The 17,745-nt window shown below is 36.2% G+C and overlaps 1 protein-coding gene across 2 annotated transcripts in view; it reads right to left on the reverse strand.

Moving 5' to 3' along the window:
* LY75 (lymphocyte antigen 75) overlaps nucleotides 1-17,745 on the reverse strand; it is a 133,693-nt gene that overhangs the window by 98,599 nt on the left and 17,349 nt on the right. For both annotated transcript variants that reach the window (XM_027055664.2, XM_027055663.2), the window contains exons 5-12: nucleotides 11,799-11,909; nucleotides 10,282-10,425; nucleotides 7,876-8,067; nucleotides 6,375-6,532; nucleotides 4,120-4,230; nucleotides 3,467-3,555; nucleotides 3,153-3,322; nucleotides 466-665 (exon numbers count right to left, since the gene is read on the reverse strand). In XM_027055664.2, the coding sequence (XP_026911465.1) occupies nucleotides 466-665; nucleotides 3,153-3,322; nucleotides 3,467-3,555; nucleotides 4,120-4,230; nucleotides 6,375-6,532; nucleotides 7,876-8,067; nucleotides 10,282-10,425; nucleotides 11,799-11,909 (1,175 nt within the window). The remainder of the gene's footprint in view (nucleotides 1-465; nucleotides 666-3,152; nucleotides 3,323-3,466; nucleotides 3,556-4,119; nucleotides 4,231-6,374; nucleotides 6,533-7,875; nucleotides 8,068-10,281; nucleotides 10,426-11,798; nucleotides 11,910-17,745) is intronic.

The raw sequence follows: 17,745 nt of genomic DNA on the forward strand, positions 1-17,745 counted from the left end.
TTCACTCCTCCAAATGCATCATTAGATTGTTAGGGTTTTGATAGTCATACTTGGACACTTTTCTCCTTCACCGAAAACATCAGTTTCCAAATGTCTCTGACAGAGAGAGGGCATGAGCATGTGAGAGGGGAGAGAGGAAGACAGAATCCCAAGCAGGCTCCGTGCTGTCAACACAGAGCCCCACATGGGGCTCGATCTCATGAACTGTGAGATCATGACCTGAGCTGAAATCAAGAGTTGGAGGCTTAACCAACTGGGCCACCCAGGCACCCACGCCTTGTTCTTTTGGGTAGGATGTGAGTTTATGTGGGGATGAGCTGTCTCATAACAAAGGTTCAATGGTGCTCCCAAACATCTTGGTAGGTTACATATGTGTCTGGGGAGGAGCATAATTTCTACAAGGATATGGACTAGGATAGTAGAAAGATAACCTCATTGAGGAATTGGATGAAAATGTTACTTTACCTTATAACAAGAAATACTGGAGGGGAAACTATGCCAGCCTTCAGGACAGGGGGCTTCAGGCTTGGGAGCTACCTCTTCAGGCTCAATGGGCCCACTTATTTTCTTGCAGATTGAAAGTGCTCTGAATTTTCTGCAGTCCTTTACCTCCCACTTTCCAAGAGACTTTCCAGTAGCCATAGCCACACACCCACCTGGAGAAGCTGGGGTTAACAGGAAGTTTAATTAAACATTACATTTGAAAATTAAAGTCCAAACATTTTCTAGTGTCCTTACCCTTTATTTGAGCCAAGGTTTGGAGAAAGAATATAAAAGAAAATGGGCGAAAGAAATGTATTGTTTATAATAATGATGATGATGATGACAATGGTGATAATAAAGAGAAGTGTATATTACTTCCTAAGTACTATTCTAAGAGGATTAAATGAATCAGTCCTCACAACAAACCTCAGGATTGGTTCTGTTGTCATACTAAGGTACAGTGAGGATTAGTGACTTGTTCAAGTAAATGGTTAGTAAGTGGTTGATCCAGAATTAAAGCCCAGGAGTTCTGCATGTGGAGCTGTACCCTAAACCACTATGCTGCTCAGGGTAGCCTAAGTGGCTCATATTCATATTAGCTTAACAACTTTGAACAGTTTTAAGGCAACTTAGTAACCCTCAAAACAAAACTCTTTCAGATTCAGATCCAAAGGAAGAGCTGGTATAATAAAGGTAGGAGGAGGTGTTTGGTAACATACAGTTGTTTACTATTTATTTTATGGCAGCCAGAATTTTATTTATTCACAACATTAAGCAACAGTTTGTATTATCAGATCCATTTTTCAAATAAAGAATAAGTGACTTGCCATAACCATAGTTAGTGAGTGGTAGAGTCAGCACTTGAAAAGCGCCATGCTCCCTTTTACATTACACCATAGAGCCTAAAGTGGGCAGAAGATAAGAAGAGCATAGTTTGGAAAGTAATAGGCCCAATTTCTATTCCACGAAGCAGGCATTGTCTAATGTCCCATACATGGTCAGCAATTGGAACAAGGGACTGGGAGAAAAATGCTATGTTGCCCTGAATGAATGTGCTATTCCCCACCTGTTCAGCCCACTACCCATGCCTTCTCCATGATGGACCAAGCTGGCTGAAGCTGGGAGTAATTATGGTAAAGAGAGCTTAATGGTAGTCTTTCTGGCCAAAAGACTGAAAGAATGTCATTGTAACTACTTTCTGAGCATCTCTCCAATCATTAAGGCTTATCTATGAAGATTATGACACTGACCCTAAGATATCTGAATGTCTATAAAAGAAATCCCAGGTGTTTTATATATTAGAACATTATAATTTAAGGTGATATTTAACCAGGATTGGCACCTGTATCCTCCATTTTCTAGAAGTGAAAAGATGACTTTGCTATCCATACCATTCACATTTGTGGTGGCGAGAATCTATTTCAAATTTTGTGTGTCATTATACACTCGTATGTTCAAATTACTGCATTATAAAGAGTGATCTTAGTGATCACACTGTACAAAAACAAAAAAAATACAAATAATCCAAACAGAGAAAAGTTGGATGCTTTATAATTCCAGTCTTATAGAAAGCCAAAATCCTCTAAAAAAGATTTTAGAGGCACCTGGGTGGCTCAGTTGGTTGAACGACAGACTTAAGCTCAGGTCATGATCTCACAGTTTGTGAGTTCGAGCCTAGCATCAGGCTTGCTGCTGTCAGTGCGGATCTTGCTTCAGATCCTCTGTCCCCCAATCTCTCTGCCTTTCCCCCCTGCGCTCTCTCTCAAAAATATAAAAACAGGGAGGGGGACAAAACAGAAGAGACTCATAAATTTGGAGCACAAACTGAGGGTTACTGGAGGGGATGTGGGAGGGGGGGATGGGCTAAATGGGTAAGGGGCACTAAGGAATCTACTCCTGAAATCACTGTTGCACTATATGCTAATTTGGATGTAAATTTAAGAAATAAAAAAATAAAATAAATAAAAAAATAAAATAAACATTAAAAAAGTATTTTAAAAACGTATTTTAGATTATAAATCAGGGGATCTGAATTTTAGCAAGTCAATAACCAGGTAACATTTGTCAAGTAAGTCACCTTTCTAAGTCTCTTGTCTTCTCAACTATAAAATGAGAAGGGACTTCCAAAGTCCTTTCTTGTTCAAAACATTTTGATTCTACGGCTAATTATGCTCAATGCTTTGAGCTGGTTAAAGAAGGATGAACTAACTTTCAGAATAAGTACAATATATTGCCTCCTTAATTCCCACACATTGGGAATAATAGAAACAAACACAATTTTGTTTTTATGAAACATAAATTCAATTTTGGAGAAAGAAATAAGCAGAGAGATGAAAATGTAAAACACTTCAAAATGAAGCTTCTAGATTCTGTTTGAGACTTACATGGAAAAGATAAAAAAAAAAAACCTCACACTGATGGTTCTAGCTTTGAGCCATTACAGGCAGTTTCCAAGAACTGAGTTTTTTAGCTCCTTTTACTAGATTATTCACAAGAATTTAATAAGGAAGACATATTCACTCCTTCTATTTATAGTTCCACAGATAGACTGTCATCCTGAAGATTATCGTTTTCCTCACATTTCCAAGGTAAGTGAAGAACACACCTGGGAGGGATACTGCATTTCACTAGTCGTCAGATTCCATTACTTTAAAGGCTAAGGCACTCACCTGGCTCAAGAAAATTCCAGTTGGAAAAGGTTACAGCTTGCTTTACTCCACCAACACCTGTCCAGCTATACTCTCCATGTGAATCTGTATCTCTCAGGCCAGTCCAGAAGTATTTTCCTGGAGAGTTAGTATACTTTTTAATCATATCATTCAGGTATTCTTGCTCAAATCTACAAAACAGAGTCAAACCAGTAGGCGTTTTTTACGACTGAATTACTATATAAATTGAAGATGCATCTTTTTCTTAGGAAGTTTATTTAGCAAAGGGACCCAGAGTTAAAATTTCACCAGTACATGTTTCCTGATGGTCACACCTGCTAGTTATAGTCAGATTGCACTTGGTTCCAAAAGGGACCTCATCCTTGTAAATCTTGTAACAGGTTTCTCCATGTCTTTTCCAGTCCTAAATCAAAGGAGAAATATCATCACACTGTCTTTCAGACTTGATGTCCCTGCTCTGACAAGCAAGGTTCTGCCGCACTAATAAAATCTCACACTTAGAGAAATTAAGGGCATGGCCAGTAAACTCGTTCACATGATGAAGGTAGGATACAACTTCACAGAGAATTCCCACAAGAGTGTGAGCCTGTGTCAGACAGACAGTGTGTCTTAATTCTCTTTACCTCTAGGGCATAGCTCATCATACTATAATGTTGTTGGTCGCATTATTTTTGAACAGGATAAATATAAATGAGGGGAAAGTAAAGATATCAGCATTAAAAATTGTAACCACATACATTTTTATAGAAATTCATGAGTAGGTAACTCCTTTTCCTATAATGTTTTTTCTTCTGTAAGAATGCCAAAATGTTATGATTCACTGACCTCTGATTTGTTCTAACATAAATGAACAGAGGTAGTCCTTTCTTCTATTTTTCCAAGTCTGAATTGTTTCAGTTTTACCTACCATCCTTAGCCAAGAAATTGTAATATTGCTTAGAAAAACTTACACAGGGATTTTACATACCTCATCTGGAGGGCATATCTTATCAGAAGTGGTATCATTCATTTGTTCTCCCTTTTTTTTACATACATATTTAAGTTTCTCTTCACATGATTGGACTTTCCACTGACCTAGCTTTTTAAAAATAGAAAAAAAAATTCCACAGAGAAATTATTTGCCATATGTTTAGAGTTGAACTCTAAATTTATTTATTTATTTAATTTATTCTCAAGTTAGCTAACATACAGTGTAGTCTTGGCTTCAGGAGTAAATTCTTGTGATTCATCAATAACATACAACACCCAGTGCTCATTCCAACAGGTGCCCTCCTCAATGCCCATCACCTATTTCTCCCACCCCTCAACTCCCCACCCCATCAACCCTTAGTTGTTCTTTGTATTTAAGAGTCTCTTATGATTTGGCTCCTTCTCTGTTTTTATCTGATTTTTCCTTCCCTTCCCTAATGGATATAGAAGATGTGGTGTATGTATATATATACATACACCCACATGAATGGAATACTACTCGGTGATGAAAAAGAATGAAATCTTGCCATCTGCGACAGCATAGATGGAACTGGAGGGTATTATACTAAGCAAAATAAGTCAGCTAAAGAAAGACAGATATAATATGATTTCACTCATATGTGGAATTTGAGAAATCTAACTCATTTTAAATCAAGGTAGTTTCTTCTCACAAAACTGTGAGCAAGGGGTGGGGTGGGAGAGAGGGAGGGAAAGAGATGACTATAAATGAATGACTAAATCTGAGAACATACTCCTAGGAAATGCTATTGAACAGGCCTGCAAGGTTATGGCTTGCAGTCTGTTATTTCAGAACCATCTCAAGTTCATAGTGGAGATGAATTCCATTTTCTTCTAAGATGAACAATAAAACAATCAAAGCACATTTAATTCAGAAGCTGAGGAAAGAAGAACTCAGCCTACACACAGTTGCCAGTGTTCTTGTCTTCTTCCGTATGTATGGCCAAAGTTTGCCCATGGGTTAAAAACTTTTGGACATATCAACCACCCATGCTGTCTCAGTTTCCTCATGTGTAAAATGGTAGTTAGAACAGCTACTCCCCAAGAATTACAGAATCAAAATTTTATTCCAACTCTACTTCAGCCTAGATTTCAAAGTGCTCTTTCAAATATGCTACTCTGATTAATTTTGCTTAACTATTAAGTTGCTGCTTTCTTCAAATTAAATTTCAAAAAGTCAATTGTGATAAGGGTCAGTTTTAAGCACTGGAATGCTATCTAGATATGCTATCAGTTTACTCTTGCTTATGGAACCTCACTTCTATCTTTGATACTCTAGCAAAGATATCTTAAATGTCCTTTTAAACAGAGCACCAAATGTGATACACTTCTAAATTAATCTTTGACAACTTTCTCAATACATCTTTACTCTTGAAACACTTCTAAATATATATATCATTTATTGTTTCTACTTAAGTCTCTCTAGAAGTTTGGGTGACACAAACCTCTTAAACAATTAGGAGTCCCCAGGAAAGCAATACAAAGTATAGAGATACACATGTCTTTTCTCTCAACACACAATCTATTTTGGACTCTTAACTAAAGCATGGTCAATAAATATTTAAGCATTCTACAGAAGATGTTCTCTGAAAAACATTAGACCTAATTTTTATTTTTTATTTTACCGATCCATTTATTTATTTATTGTAAAGATTTTTTTTTTTAACTAATCTCTATACCCAATGTGGGGCTTGAACTCACAACACTGAGATCAAGAGCTGCATGCTTTACTGACTGAGCTAGCCAGGTACCCCTAGACCTAATTTTTAAATAAAAATATTTTTTCACTCTCAAAGTAGGATTAATGTAAACCTTAATCTGAACATGAATTCAGAAGATGGTATTTCTCAGCTTAAGTTGTGACTTTATGTTACTGCACTTGATCTCAGCCAAAAGGCCGAGAAGCGATGTGACTTTATGTTAAAAATCATAATGACGGTCCAGAGAGAAAGAGCTTATTAGAACCAATATGACACAAGAAGAATTGAATTCTAAAAGGATTTTCTTCATCTGTTTCAGACCAGAGCAGATACTCTTAGACAGGAAGAGGATTGCTTATTTATTCTTTGTTTTACTTACCTCTTTTTTTCCAGTAGCTACTGGAAAGACAATCTACAGGGCTCTTACCTTTTATTTTCTTTCCCAGCTTATACACAAATATCCTAACCCAAGTCATCTTAATATTATTATTTAGTATATACTAAGAATATAAATAAACCACAGAAGTTTTCCTACCTTTCCTAAATAGGAAACGCAGTTGGGAGTCTTATTGTAGGGAACATTTGGCTCATTCTTATTCCAGTATGTTAAAGTAACTTCAGTATCATCTGACCACTGAAATAAAGTTGGTATATTTTTGTTCTTAAGACCTGTCCATATTTCTTCTTTGGCATCTAAAAGAAAAATGTTTTATTTATTTGGTTTTACTCAATTACATACTTCAGTATGTATACTGTTACTGATTTTTACATTCTGATAATGGGGTTTTAAGAGCCTCGATGGTATTTACAATTAATCTATTAAAATATTGATGTTAGGAAGGCCAGGAGTCAACTGCGTTTTAGGGTACTTATGCAGCAGAGCACATGGTGGAACAGCCATGCTATAATCTAATATAATCTATAATATAAATAGGTTAGGAACTCCTGATATCAGGTTTAGATAAACCTTGCTTTATGGGGTATACAGATTTCCACAACTTCGCTTTTACAAAAAACATATGTACATGTTTTCACTAATTGAAAGAAATCTGAAGAGGATTTTCACTTCTATAAATTGTATTTGCTTCTTCGTTTTATGCCATTTTGGTTTATGAAAGGTTTCATAAGAACAGTCTACTTTTGGATAGCAAGGGAACCTATAATGAAATTCTACAAATACAATCGTAGATACTCCAGTTAGAATAGGAGTGATGCCCATCACTGCCCTGGAATGACTATGCTGCCTTCCCAGATAAAACAATTAGCACCATGCTGATACAGAATAGGTATCTATTATTAGTTATTATGATTAGTGAATCCTAAGAGGAGGATATAATATTGCCTGTCTAGTGTATTTTTTTTCTTCAGTGTTTAGCTTTTAAATAATTACAAAAGTGAAATAATCATCACTTAAGCATCTGGAACAACTTAAATAGTATTTATCTTATGAGAAGAGGGAAATTACTCAATCACTGCCCGTACAGTCAAATTGGTAGCTACTTGCTAATGTTGCTAATTGTACATTAATTAAAATTAAATAAAAGTAAAAATTCAGTTCCTCAGTTACATTTCAAGGGCTCAAAAGCCACAAATGGCTGGTGGCTGGCTGCTGTATTGGTCAGCATAGATTATAAAAGAGTTCCATCATCATAGAAATTTCTGTTGGACAGTGCTGATCTGTAGGGATGATTGTAAGCTTTTCATTCCCACTAAGAGTCTGAAAATTAGGGGGCACCTGGGTGGCTCAGTCGGTTAAGCATCCGACTTTGGCTCAGGTCATGATCTCACGGTCTGTGAGTTCAAGCCTCGCGTTGGGCTCTGTGCTGACAGCTCAGAGCCTGGAGCCTGCTTCGGATTCTGTGTCTCCCTCTCTGTCTCTGCCCCTCCCCTTGCTCACACTCTGTCTCTCTGTCTCTCTGTCTCTCTGTCTCTCTCTCAAAAATAATGAATAAACATTAAACAAAAAAAAGAGTCTGAAAATTAGGGGTGCCTTAGAATGTTTTAAACCTTTCAAATAGGATATTTTAAAAACTTACCCCCATGATGAAGTTTTGTGACAACCACCTCCACATCTGCTAAAGAATGAATGCTGATGAGGTCACTGCTTAAGGCTTTACATTTCATATGTGCCTTATCCCAGGAATCACTTTCATTTACCAGAAGATAGCAAAACCCATTATTTGACATCCAGCCTGCATCACAGTGTGTATCTGAATATGTCCAAACATCTGGGGGAAAAGCATCCATATATATTCCAGTAAAGATACATCAATAACATTTTAAATTCTTTCTCACATCATCAGGATTCTGGAAAACTGGGGAACGTGATGTCAAATAGTACAAGAACATGGATTTATGTGGTGCCTCATTCTACATAGCATCATAAGAGTGACTATAGGGATACAGGTAATGATATGACTTTATTGTGATACAAATGTGCTACATGATTGGGTTCTGACTCATTGAGGAGGGACTGCCCTTAGTCCTAGTAGACAGAAGAATGGTGTGGGATAAGCCATTTGCTGACAAATCTCTTCCTTGCTATGGGATTTGTTAGGTTCCCCTCCAGTCTCTGAATTTGAGAGGTTATTTAGTCCAATCTCCTTTCATGTATGGTCAGATTAGCAAGGGGATGTGAATTAATGCTCACTGTTGAACAAAGACATACAGAGATTTAAGAAACAGAGTATAACATTTATAAACTCCACATGAAAGAGAGGATAGTACTGGAGGGAAAGGGCACAGGGCCTCTCTGGACCTCTTCTTTCTTTCCCTCCACTAGACCTATATCCTCATAGAATTAGTGATTCTTTGTTTTCACCATGTTAAAACGCACTCAAATGATAGTCAAGAAAGATTGGAGAAAAGATTGAGGTATAAAACCATACAAAATAATTCTACTCCTCTTAATAGAATTAGAAATTAAGTTGAATTACTCGGACTTTGTGGATTCAGAACTGTTTGGAATGTCTGTTGTATAAAAACACAGCATTTTAAAAAATGTGAACAGCTTGTTCTTCACTGATAGATAAAATTCAGGTCAAGCTAGCTTCTCACACTTGAGAACAAGAGAACACAAGAGAACTGAACTAATTTTCAGTTTCTGAAATAAGACATGGTATTATTATTATTATATTTTACAATTATGATAAAGGAACAGAGGAAAAAAACACCCATAATTGAACTTAGAACAAATGTTTTCCTATTCTAGTCTTTGTCTCTATGAATACATATTTTTACAAGATTAAAATGATAAGTAGGCATATCATTTTGTTCTGCTATGGTATTTTCCTGCTGGCACAGTTATTTTAATAAATGCATATTATTCAATCATGTGGAAACATCATGATTTACTTAATAATTCTAGTCTGCTACAGGGTATTTACTTGATCTATCATCAGTCATTCTGTTTTATTTTCATCTGTGCTGTCTTTTCTATTACGCTTTTTGTTGTATGGACTAAATTTGGTTTGAATCAACCTGGAAGATGAATATTCATTTTCATCTATGATTATAAACATCTCCCAACAATCTTTATTCTATATATTTATTTTCTAGTCTTAAAAAATAGTTTTCTGTTCCTATATGGATAAGCAATTTTATTCCCTTCCCCCAAAATTCTTTAAGCAAGACATTTTAAAACCTCCTTTTTTTCCCCTCCCAGTTTTGAGTATTACTTTTTCCTATTCAGGAGGATTTAATCAAATACCAGTATACGATGGGTCCTGTGCAAGACAGTAAGGACACTCCTCTTATTCTTTCAAAGGCTTCTGAAATTTCTCTGCACCTCAGAAATTTCAACTGTTCTGCGATTCTCTTATCCTTGAAACCCCTTGAAAAAAAACCATACTTGTACACATTTCGTCCTTCTGCACCCCACCTTTTCTACCTGATTTATCAACACAATAAACTAAATAAGCAGCCCAGCAGAGAAAGACAGAGCAGGGGTGGGCATCATGGGGTAGGAACTGGAAACCTGAGGAGAGTTCCCACATCCATCATTTTTAGTTCTCGCAGAGGCAGGTAAAATATAAGACCTGAGTGTGCATCAGCATCACCAGGAAGTCTTCTTAAAACACACATTGTTGATGTCCACAGAGTTTTCAATTCAGTAGATCTGGGGTGGGTCCTAAGAATTTGATTTCTAACAGGTATGGTTGATATCGATACTCTTAGTCTAAGGAAGCATACTCTGAGAAACAGTGCTCTAAAGAAAAAAGAGCCACCTGTGAATAGAAATATATTTCTCACTGAGGATATCTCTGCCATCTTAAGGGGATATATCAAACCAAAGCTTCATGCATATATAGTTGATGACATCTAACCACTGCATCAAAATAAAGTAGTTTTTGGCATTGGCAGTATAGGGTGAAGGAAAGGTGGAAATAGATATCTGAAATGGATTTACTTGCACCTACTTGCACAGAAAATGAGAAAGATACCTGTTAACTCCGCTGTGTTATTTAATGGTTTCTTGCAGACATAGGGCAGTTGAACTTCACAGGAAAAACTCTGCCATAGACCAGACCTGGCATCCATTCTTGCACAGCTTGATCCACCTATTATCATAGGTGCACTAGGCATGTCTTAAATGATTAGAAAGAGGAGGTTAGGGCCAGAATGGTGGTTGGAAAAGATAATTTGTATTCCTAATTTTCTGCTTTTATGGGAGCTCATAAAATAGTTAAAACCTTCTACTAAAGCCTCCACGGACACTCATGTGCTTAAATCTGTCTCCCTTCTAAAATACAGGATACAGGGTGAAACACTCTAATACACTATAGTTAATTCAAAAACCAAACCCAAAAACCAAAACCAAACCTATCCCTAATCAACATCCGTGTCTTACTCTATGGTCAGTAGCTATTAATCTGCTACTCTATACAATAGATATACTGATTTGTGATTCAGTAATGCCCTTAAGACCTTGAATTAAAGGTTAAATTATCTTTAAAGATTTTATTTACTGAGGTGATAGAGAATTTACTCACTGATAATGAAATTTCATTAAACTAAAATGACCTATTGGTATTGCACTTAACTCATTTTTCTTATGTGTGTATAGAATACGTTTATACTGAAGCTAGTGTCAACTTTTAGATTCTACACTTGTCAGAAGCTGAAATTTAATTTTTTTTTTTATTTTAGAGAGAGAGAGAGAGAGAGAGATGGAGAGAAAGACAGAAACTTAAGCAAGGCCCACGCTTAGTGTGGAGCCTGACATGGGGCTCGATTCCACAACCCTGGGATCATGACCTGAGTTGAAATCAAGAGTCAGTTGAGTGTCCTGTGTCCAAACCTTGTGTCAAGCTCTGTGCTGGGCATGGAGACTGCTTAAGATTCTCTCTCTCCTTCGCCCCTCCTCTGCTCATGCTTGCTCGTACTTTTTCTCTCTCAAAAAAGTTAATTAGAATAAAAAGGTATCTAACTTCTTTTGGGAAGAAAAATATTTTGGCTAACTAGGGTTTTGTTTGTTTTATTCACTATAAAATTTTCTTTAAGGTATTTACATATGCAATATAATATAACCATTAGGTTGTCAGTACTTGAGCACTACTACAGGAGACCCCAAGAGTTCTAAAATGAGAGAATATTTCTGTATTGGAGTTGAGCTGCAGATGAAACACCATTGGTCAGTCATAGACATGTCAAGTCCCCTAAAGGATACAGAACAGCTGCCAGGCCGTGTGATGAGGCTCATTCTGCTGTTACCTAAAATTGTAGGGTTGCCATAATGTTACAGACAAATTCTCACTTCTCCATGGTATGGTTCAACTTGGCTATCATGGTATTACAATAAAGAAGGAATGAGGGGAAAAAATTGTTCTTAGAATTAACCATAATAACAGCTGCCAAGATTTGAAATTTTTATAAGCTCTCAGTGAGTGGGATGCTTTTGTTTATTTACTTTTTTGAAGATTTTGCTCTGTGCATAATAGATGGAAGTAGGAACAGTTACCTGGGTCCCAGTTGAGAAAGTTTAATGGCTTGTGGTCTGACCATTCCCAGCCTCTAGCAGAGTATAGTTGATTTAAGCCAATCCAGAAAATTCTTGGAATGCCCTCTTTTTCTGTAAGAATCACATAATTTTAACAAGTGACAAAATTACCTAAATTATTACCTAAGTCAGACTTAAGCTTCTACTAATAGCAAAATTATCTGAAGGCCTTGATTGTGAGGCAGGAATCCTGCAGGAGGCTGTTTATCCAACAAAGGCAGGTGATGCGTTAAGTCAATTCTGCTTTCCCATTAGCTTGTCCCTGTCTACTAAGGTAAGGACAGAATCTTCTCAGAACAGATGTTACACTATTTTTAGCCCTCTTGTACTAATACAGAAGAAAACAATTTCCACTATATATCTCAGTTTTGAAGAACTGATTGTATTCCAGACTGACAGTGTAAATTCATTAAGCACATATTGTTTAACGAGTACTAAGAATATAAAAACCAAAAATACAAAGTCCCTGCCTCTCTGAGGATTTCAATTTAGTAGACAGGAAGAGATATGGATCCCTCAAAAGGTAAAGTGTTACCCATACTATTTCAGAAATATGTAGAGGAACTGTTTGGTAGGCAATGGAATATGTAGTTCTAGAGTCCAAAGGAGACATTTAGGATGAAGACACAGAACAGGACACACACACACACACACACACCCCCCACACGACAGTGGAGATATATCAAATTCATTATTTGACAACCAGAAGCCATCAGCAAAAAAGGGAAAGAGAAGCAGAGATAATTTAAGTAGTGATGCCAGTTGTAAATATGCCACTCAATATGCATATGCCCATAAACATATGGTAAACTGAATGAAAAGATTATAAGGCTTTTTATGCCAGTATCAAGAAAGTCAATAAAATTATCAACAACCTGGTAAGACTTCATCAACATCAGAAAAAAGAATTTGAAGATATTGAGGGCCTGACAGAAGAGACAGAAGAACTCACGTAATGGCCTACAGAAAACAAGGATGATGCTGACCAATAGGAAGAGTTAATAGGTTGGCATCTCTATAAATTTGTTGATATGTTCTCAGCAGTAAAACACTTGATAACAATTTCTGGATTCCTCTCAGAGAATTATGTATGATGCATTATTATATTATATAAATGATCTCTCTGTATGTATATATATACATTTGAAATATAATTATATTTATAATTATAATATTCATAAAATATTAATTTTAATGTAAAATTTATGAATTATAAAATGTCATTTCAAATTATATTTAAATTAATTTAATTTAAATTATAAATATTTATAAATTTATAAAATAATTAAATGCATATTAATATAATTATATTTTATATGATTTATATGTATATTATATACAAAGAAATGGTTCTTAAAATATGGATATATATATATTTTTTTTTTATAAGAGAGAGAATGTGAGCAGGGGAAGAGCAGAGGAAGAAGGAGAGAGAGAATCTTAGCAGGCTCCATGCCTAGTGTGGAGCCAGATGCGGGGCTTGATTTCACGATGGTGAGGTCATGACTTGTGCTGAAATCAAGAGTCGGACGCTTAACTGACTGAGCCAGGTGCCCTAATATGGATTTTTATATGCAAATCAAACAGATATACCTGATATGTATCATTTTGTTCCATTACATATATCAGATATATCTGTATGATTTGCATATAGAAAAGCATATCCATATTTTAAGGGTTTTTTGAGGGAATTTTGACTGACTGTACACAATTTTTGTCTTACTGCAGCCTTGAGAATGTGAATACCTAAAACACGTGACTTCACTAGAACTGACACTCAGGAAATGGAAAATATCCTCTGTGTAGAGCAGAAATAGCAACAGCAAAGATGAAAGGGGCCAAGAGCAGTAACCAGACACCAGCATTAAAGGGATGGGCAGGAGTCTGGAAAGAGGGTGGTAGGGACAAAGGCCCAATTACCACTCCACTGAGAACGAGATGTGAAGTTAGCAGTGAATTACAAAGATACCCTGTGTGTTCCAGGAGCTTATTTGTGACAGAGGCAGGTCTTTGGGATCTAGAAGAGAGATATACTTATATCTGTATCTGTATCTATATCTGTATCCTGTATCTATGTCTATAACTGTATCTATATCTGTATCTAAATCTGCATCTGTGTCTATATCTGTATCTATATCTTTATTTGTATCTGTATCCTGTATCTATATCTGTAACTATATCTATATCTGTATCTACATCTTAATCTGTATTATATCTATATCTGTATCTGTATCTATATCTGTATCTGTAACTGTATCTATATCTGTATCTACATCTGTATCTGTATCTACATCTATATCTGTATCTACATCTGTATCCATATCTATATTCCTATTTGTATCTATATCTGTATCTACACCTATCTAACTATGTTTTTTAATGGTAGAAATTTTAATAAGTTTATGGCCTGTTGGGAGAAGAGTCAGTAGAAGTGAGAATCAATGAAAATATAAGAGGGAGAAGAAACACCTGATGTGGATACAAACAGCTTTGGGGAAGGAGTTAACCTTGAACAAACTGGAGGGATGACAGATACAGATAAGTTTGTAAGTACTAGGATGGGAAACTAAGGGTTTGCTTCACTTTTCTCAAGGAAGTAGATGGTAAGGATACTCTCTAAGGGAGGAAAAGGTGGGTATTTGGGTAGATGGCTTGAAGAGCATACTGAAGGGAACTTTGGACTCATCCTTTTCTTTCACCTTGTTAGCATAAGTGCTGGCAAACAAACTGAGGATTTAATCCAATGTAAATTTCTCATTAGGATAATTAGTTTTCTAGCCTTCCTAAAGAAGTCCTGGAAACTATGACATATTTATGGCACTCCAACTCAACCATTACAGGATATTCCAAATTCCCTTTATTAATTTTTAATGGGGATACTATGGAGACCAATCCTTCCCATCCTTCCCAAGTTCAATGTCCTTCTTTCCATGAAGACTTTTCAGATATCCCCAGGAGGATATCTGAATAATCCTACTGCTTACCTGCACATGGGAAGTACATATTTATGAAGAAACTAAATGAACTTTGGAAGCTGATAAGTTCCTATAATTTGCTTAATTACACTGTCCTATTTGTGAGCTGTATTGGTGACTTATTCTTCAATAGAATTATAGGATTTTAAAACTGACTGTGTTGACAAACAGGAATGTTCTTTATGTGTTTTATGCCAGGTGAATGTGAATGGGAAATAGATTCTAAAAATCTGGGTTGGTCAAATATGAAAGGCAGGTATTTCTTTTATGGCTTGGACAATGTGAAGCTAGATTTTTTTCTCCATACTGTCCAAGCAAGAAGCTGACCAATTTGAGACTTTGCTCACCCCATCTTTGCCATCAAGAAACAGACGATTGATAGCATAAATCCCCATACCTAATGAAATCAAACAAGAGAGTTCACTGAAGTCGATATTTGTCACTGTCCTTAAAACCTGTTCAGACTTGACCTTCTATTTCTATTCCTCTCCCCACAAGGGAGACTACAGGCCTGATAATGGTAATTGCATGTGGAAGGAGCCAGAAAAGAACATCTTCTAATGTATAAGGAAGGTCAAACCAGCAAGGGGCCCTCACTTAGAAGTAGCCTAGTCTTGGGGCACCTGTTGAGGCCACTCTAAGTGAACAACCTCTCAGGGTGGAGACAAATGAGGAAGAATGGACTGTTGGGTCTTCTTTTGTAACTCTGGGATGAATCTGTGGTTAGAGGTTCCCTGGGAAGGCTAGAACCATGGGAGATCTGATTCCCAAACAAAATCCAGAATCCCCCATCCCCAAAAGCCCGTGTATTAGTAGAACAAAATCAAAACAAAACTAAGTGCAGGGCAAGCAGAAAGGAAAAAGAAAGCTCTTTTAGATTGCATGGGACTTATTTTCAAGGGGCTGCTTCTGCTTTTTTTCTGGCAGTAGATTCCCTAGTCTACCATTAGCTACCAAACTAGAAATCATTTGGGAATAACATTCTCCATTATGCTCTGCATATGTACAATTCTTTTCCCCAATTAGATCAAGCACTTGGATCACAAAATCTCTGAGTCACTTTTGTTGGCCTCCCTCTCCTAGCCTAATATTTACACGTGATAGTTTTCAGTGAAGAGAGAAACTTCAAGAAACTTTCAAGATTTTGATACTGTGAGTTTCAGATGTTAAAGTACAGCTTGAATCTTGGGAAACTATCAGTTACAATTAGGCTATAATGATTATATTATGCTTAAACAGCATTCACAGTGAAAGAGAAGTCTGGAATATTAGAAAGGGTTTATCTCTAAAATTATTGCTATATATAAAATGTGGGAAGAGTCTGGCCTACGAAACAGCAGGGTCATTTAATATGTTATCTCACTTTTATGAGTTATAACATAAAAGTGATAGATAAAGAAATCATGCAACATTCACTCCTCCAAATTCATCATTAGATTGTTAGGGTTTTGATAGTCATACTTGGACACTTTTCTCCTTCACCGAAAACATCAGTTTCCAAATGTCAATATTCCAGGAGGCTTAAATTTATTGGTACTTTTCACTTTCAACAATATTTGTTATAAGGTTCACTGAGGTCTGAAAAGGAATTCCATTGACAACCACTAGCCCATCAGGCTTATTTGATAGATTTCCTTTCTAGAGCTCTGATTATTCAAGTATCGAACAAAACGGGAAAAGGGTGAAGCTAAAGAAGTAAGAAAGGAGGGCTGAACAAAGTTTTAGCTAAAGAGCATGACAAAGACTAGTAGACTTTTAATGATGAAAAGAAATGATGAAGAGAAAAAAATATATATAAGAGGATTAAGTAGTATAGTAAAAAAGTAAGGGGTCTGGAGTCATATATGTTGATATTTGAATCCCAGTTCTGATACTTCTGAGGTGTGTGATGTTGGGTATGTTATTTCTAAGTAAGCATCAATTGCCTTATCTGTAAATGGGGGTAAAAATACTTACCTTATGAGGTTGTAATGATAATTAGATTATTTAATTTGTCTGGAGACATGAGGGTTTTGCTCATAGTTTGAATTTACCAAATATTAACACTTATTATAAAGCATTGTGATGGGATTTATCTGAATTAGTCAATAAGTATTTGTTTCATATATAGGAATAATGCTTAGAGTTTTGCGCAAAAGGGAAAAAACAACCCATGAGACCCACCTATACCTGCAAAGAACTTAACTAGTCTTAAAAAAGGTAAATGCAGGGGCGCCTGGGTGGCTCAGTCGGTTGAGCGGCCGACTTCGGCTCAGGTCATGATTTCGCGGTCCGTGAGTTCAAGCCCTGCGTTGGGCTCTGTGCTCACAGCTCGGAGCCTGGAGCCTATTTCGGATTCTGTGTCTCCCTCTCTCTGACCCTCCCCCGTTCATGCTCTGTCCCTCTCTGTCTCAAAAATAAATAAACGTTAAAAAAAATTAAAGAAAACAAAAACAAATTCTCTTTATAAAAAAAAAAAAAAAAGGTAAATGCAGACACATGCCAGATACAACTTGTTTTCAAGTCAGATTGACTGTGTTCCAATTTTGGCTCTGTTAATTACTTGTGGGTGACCTTGAACAAGTTACATTTCCTTTCTGATCCTCACATTCCTCATCTGCAAAATAGGCTTATTAATAAAAATACCTACATAGAATTGTTATATAGTATTAAATAAGATAATGTATGAAAAGTATTTAGTACTCAGTCTGAAACATCATTGCTGTCATATGTTATGATTATTTTTTCATTCAAATCATCAGAGACTTAATAACTTTGGCTTCATGATTTTTAAAAATAATACAAAAAGTTTCTGTTTATAAACTTTCTAGTAAAAGAAGTGCAATGCTCTGATGGAAAAAGTTAGAGAAGTTTACTGAGTACATAAAAGATGTCCCAAATAAATAGAAAGGCATACCATATTCATGGATGAGTTGACTTAATAAATAATGTAG

Source organism: Acinonyx jubatus, chromosome C1, assembly GCF_027475565.1.
Source record: "Acinonyx jubatus isolate Ajub_Pintada_27869175 chromosome C1, VMU_Ajub_asm_v1.0, whole genome shotgun sequence".
Lineage (NCBI taxonomy): Eukaryota > Metazoa > Chordata > Mammalia > Carnivora > Felidae > Acinonyx > Acinonyx jubatus.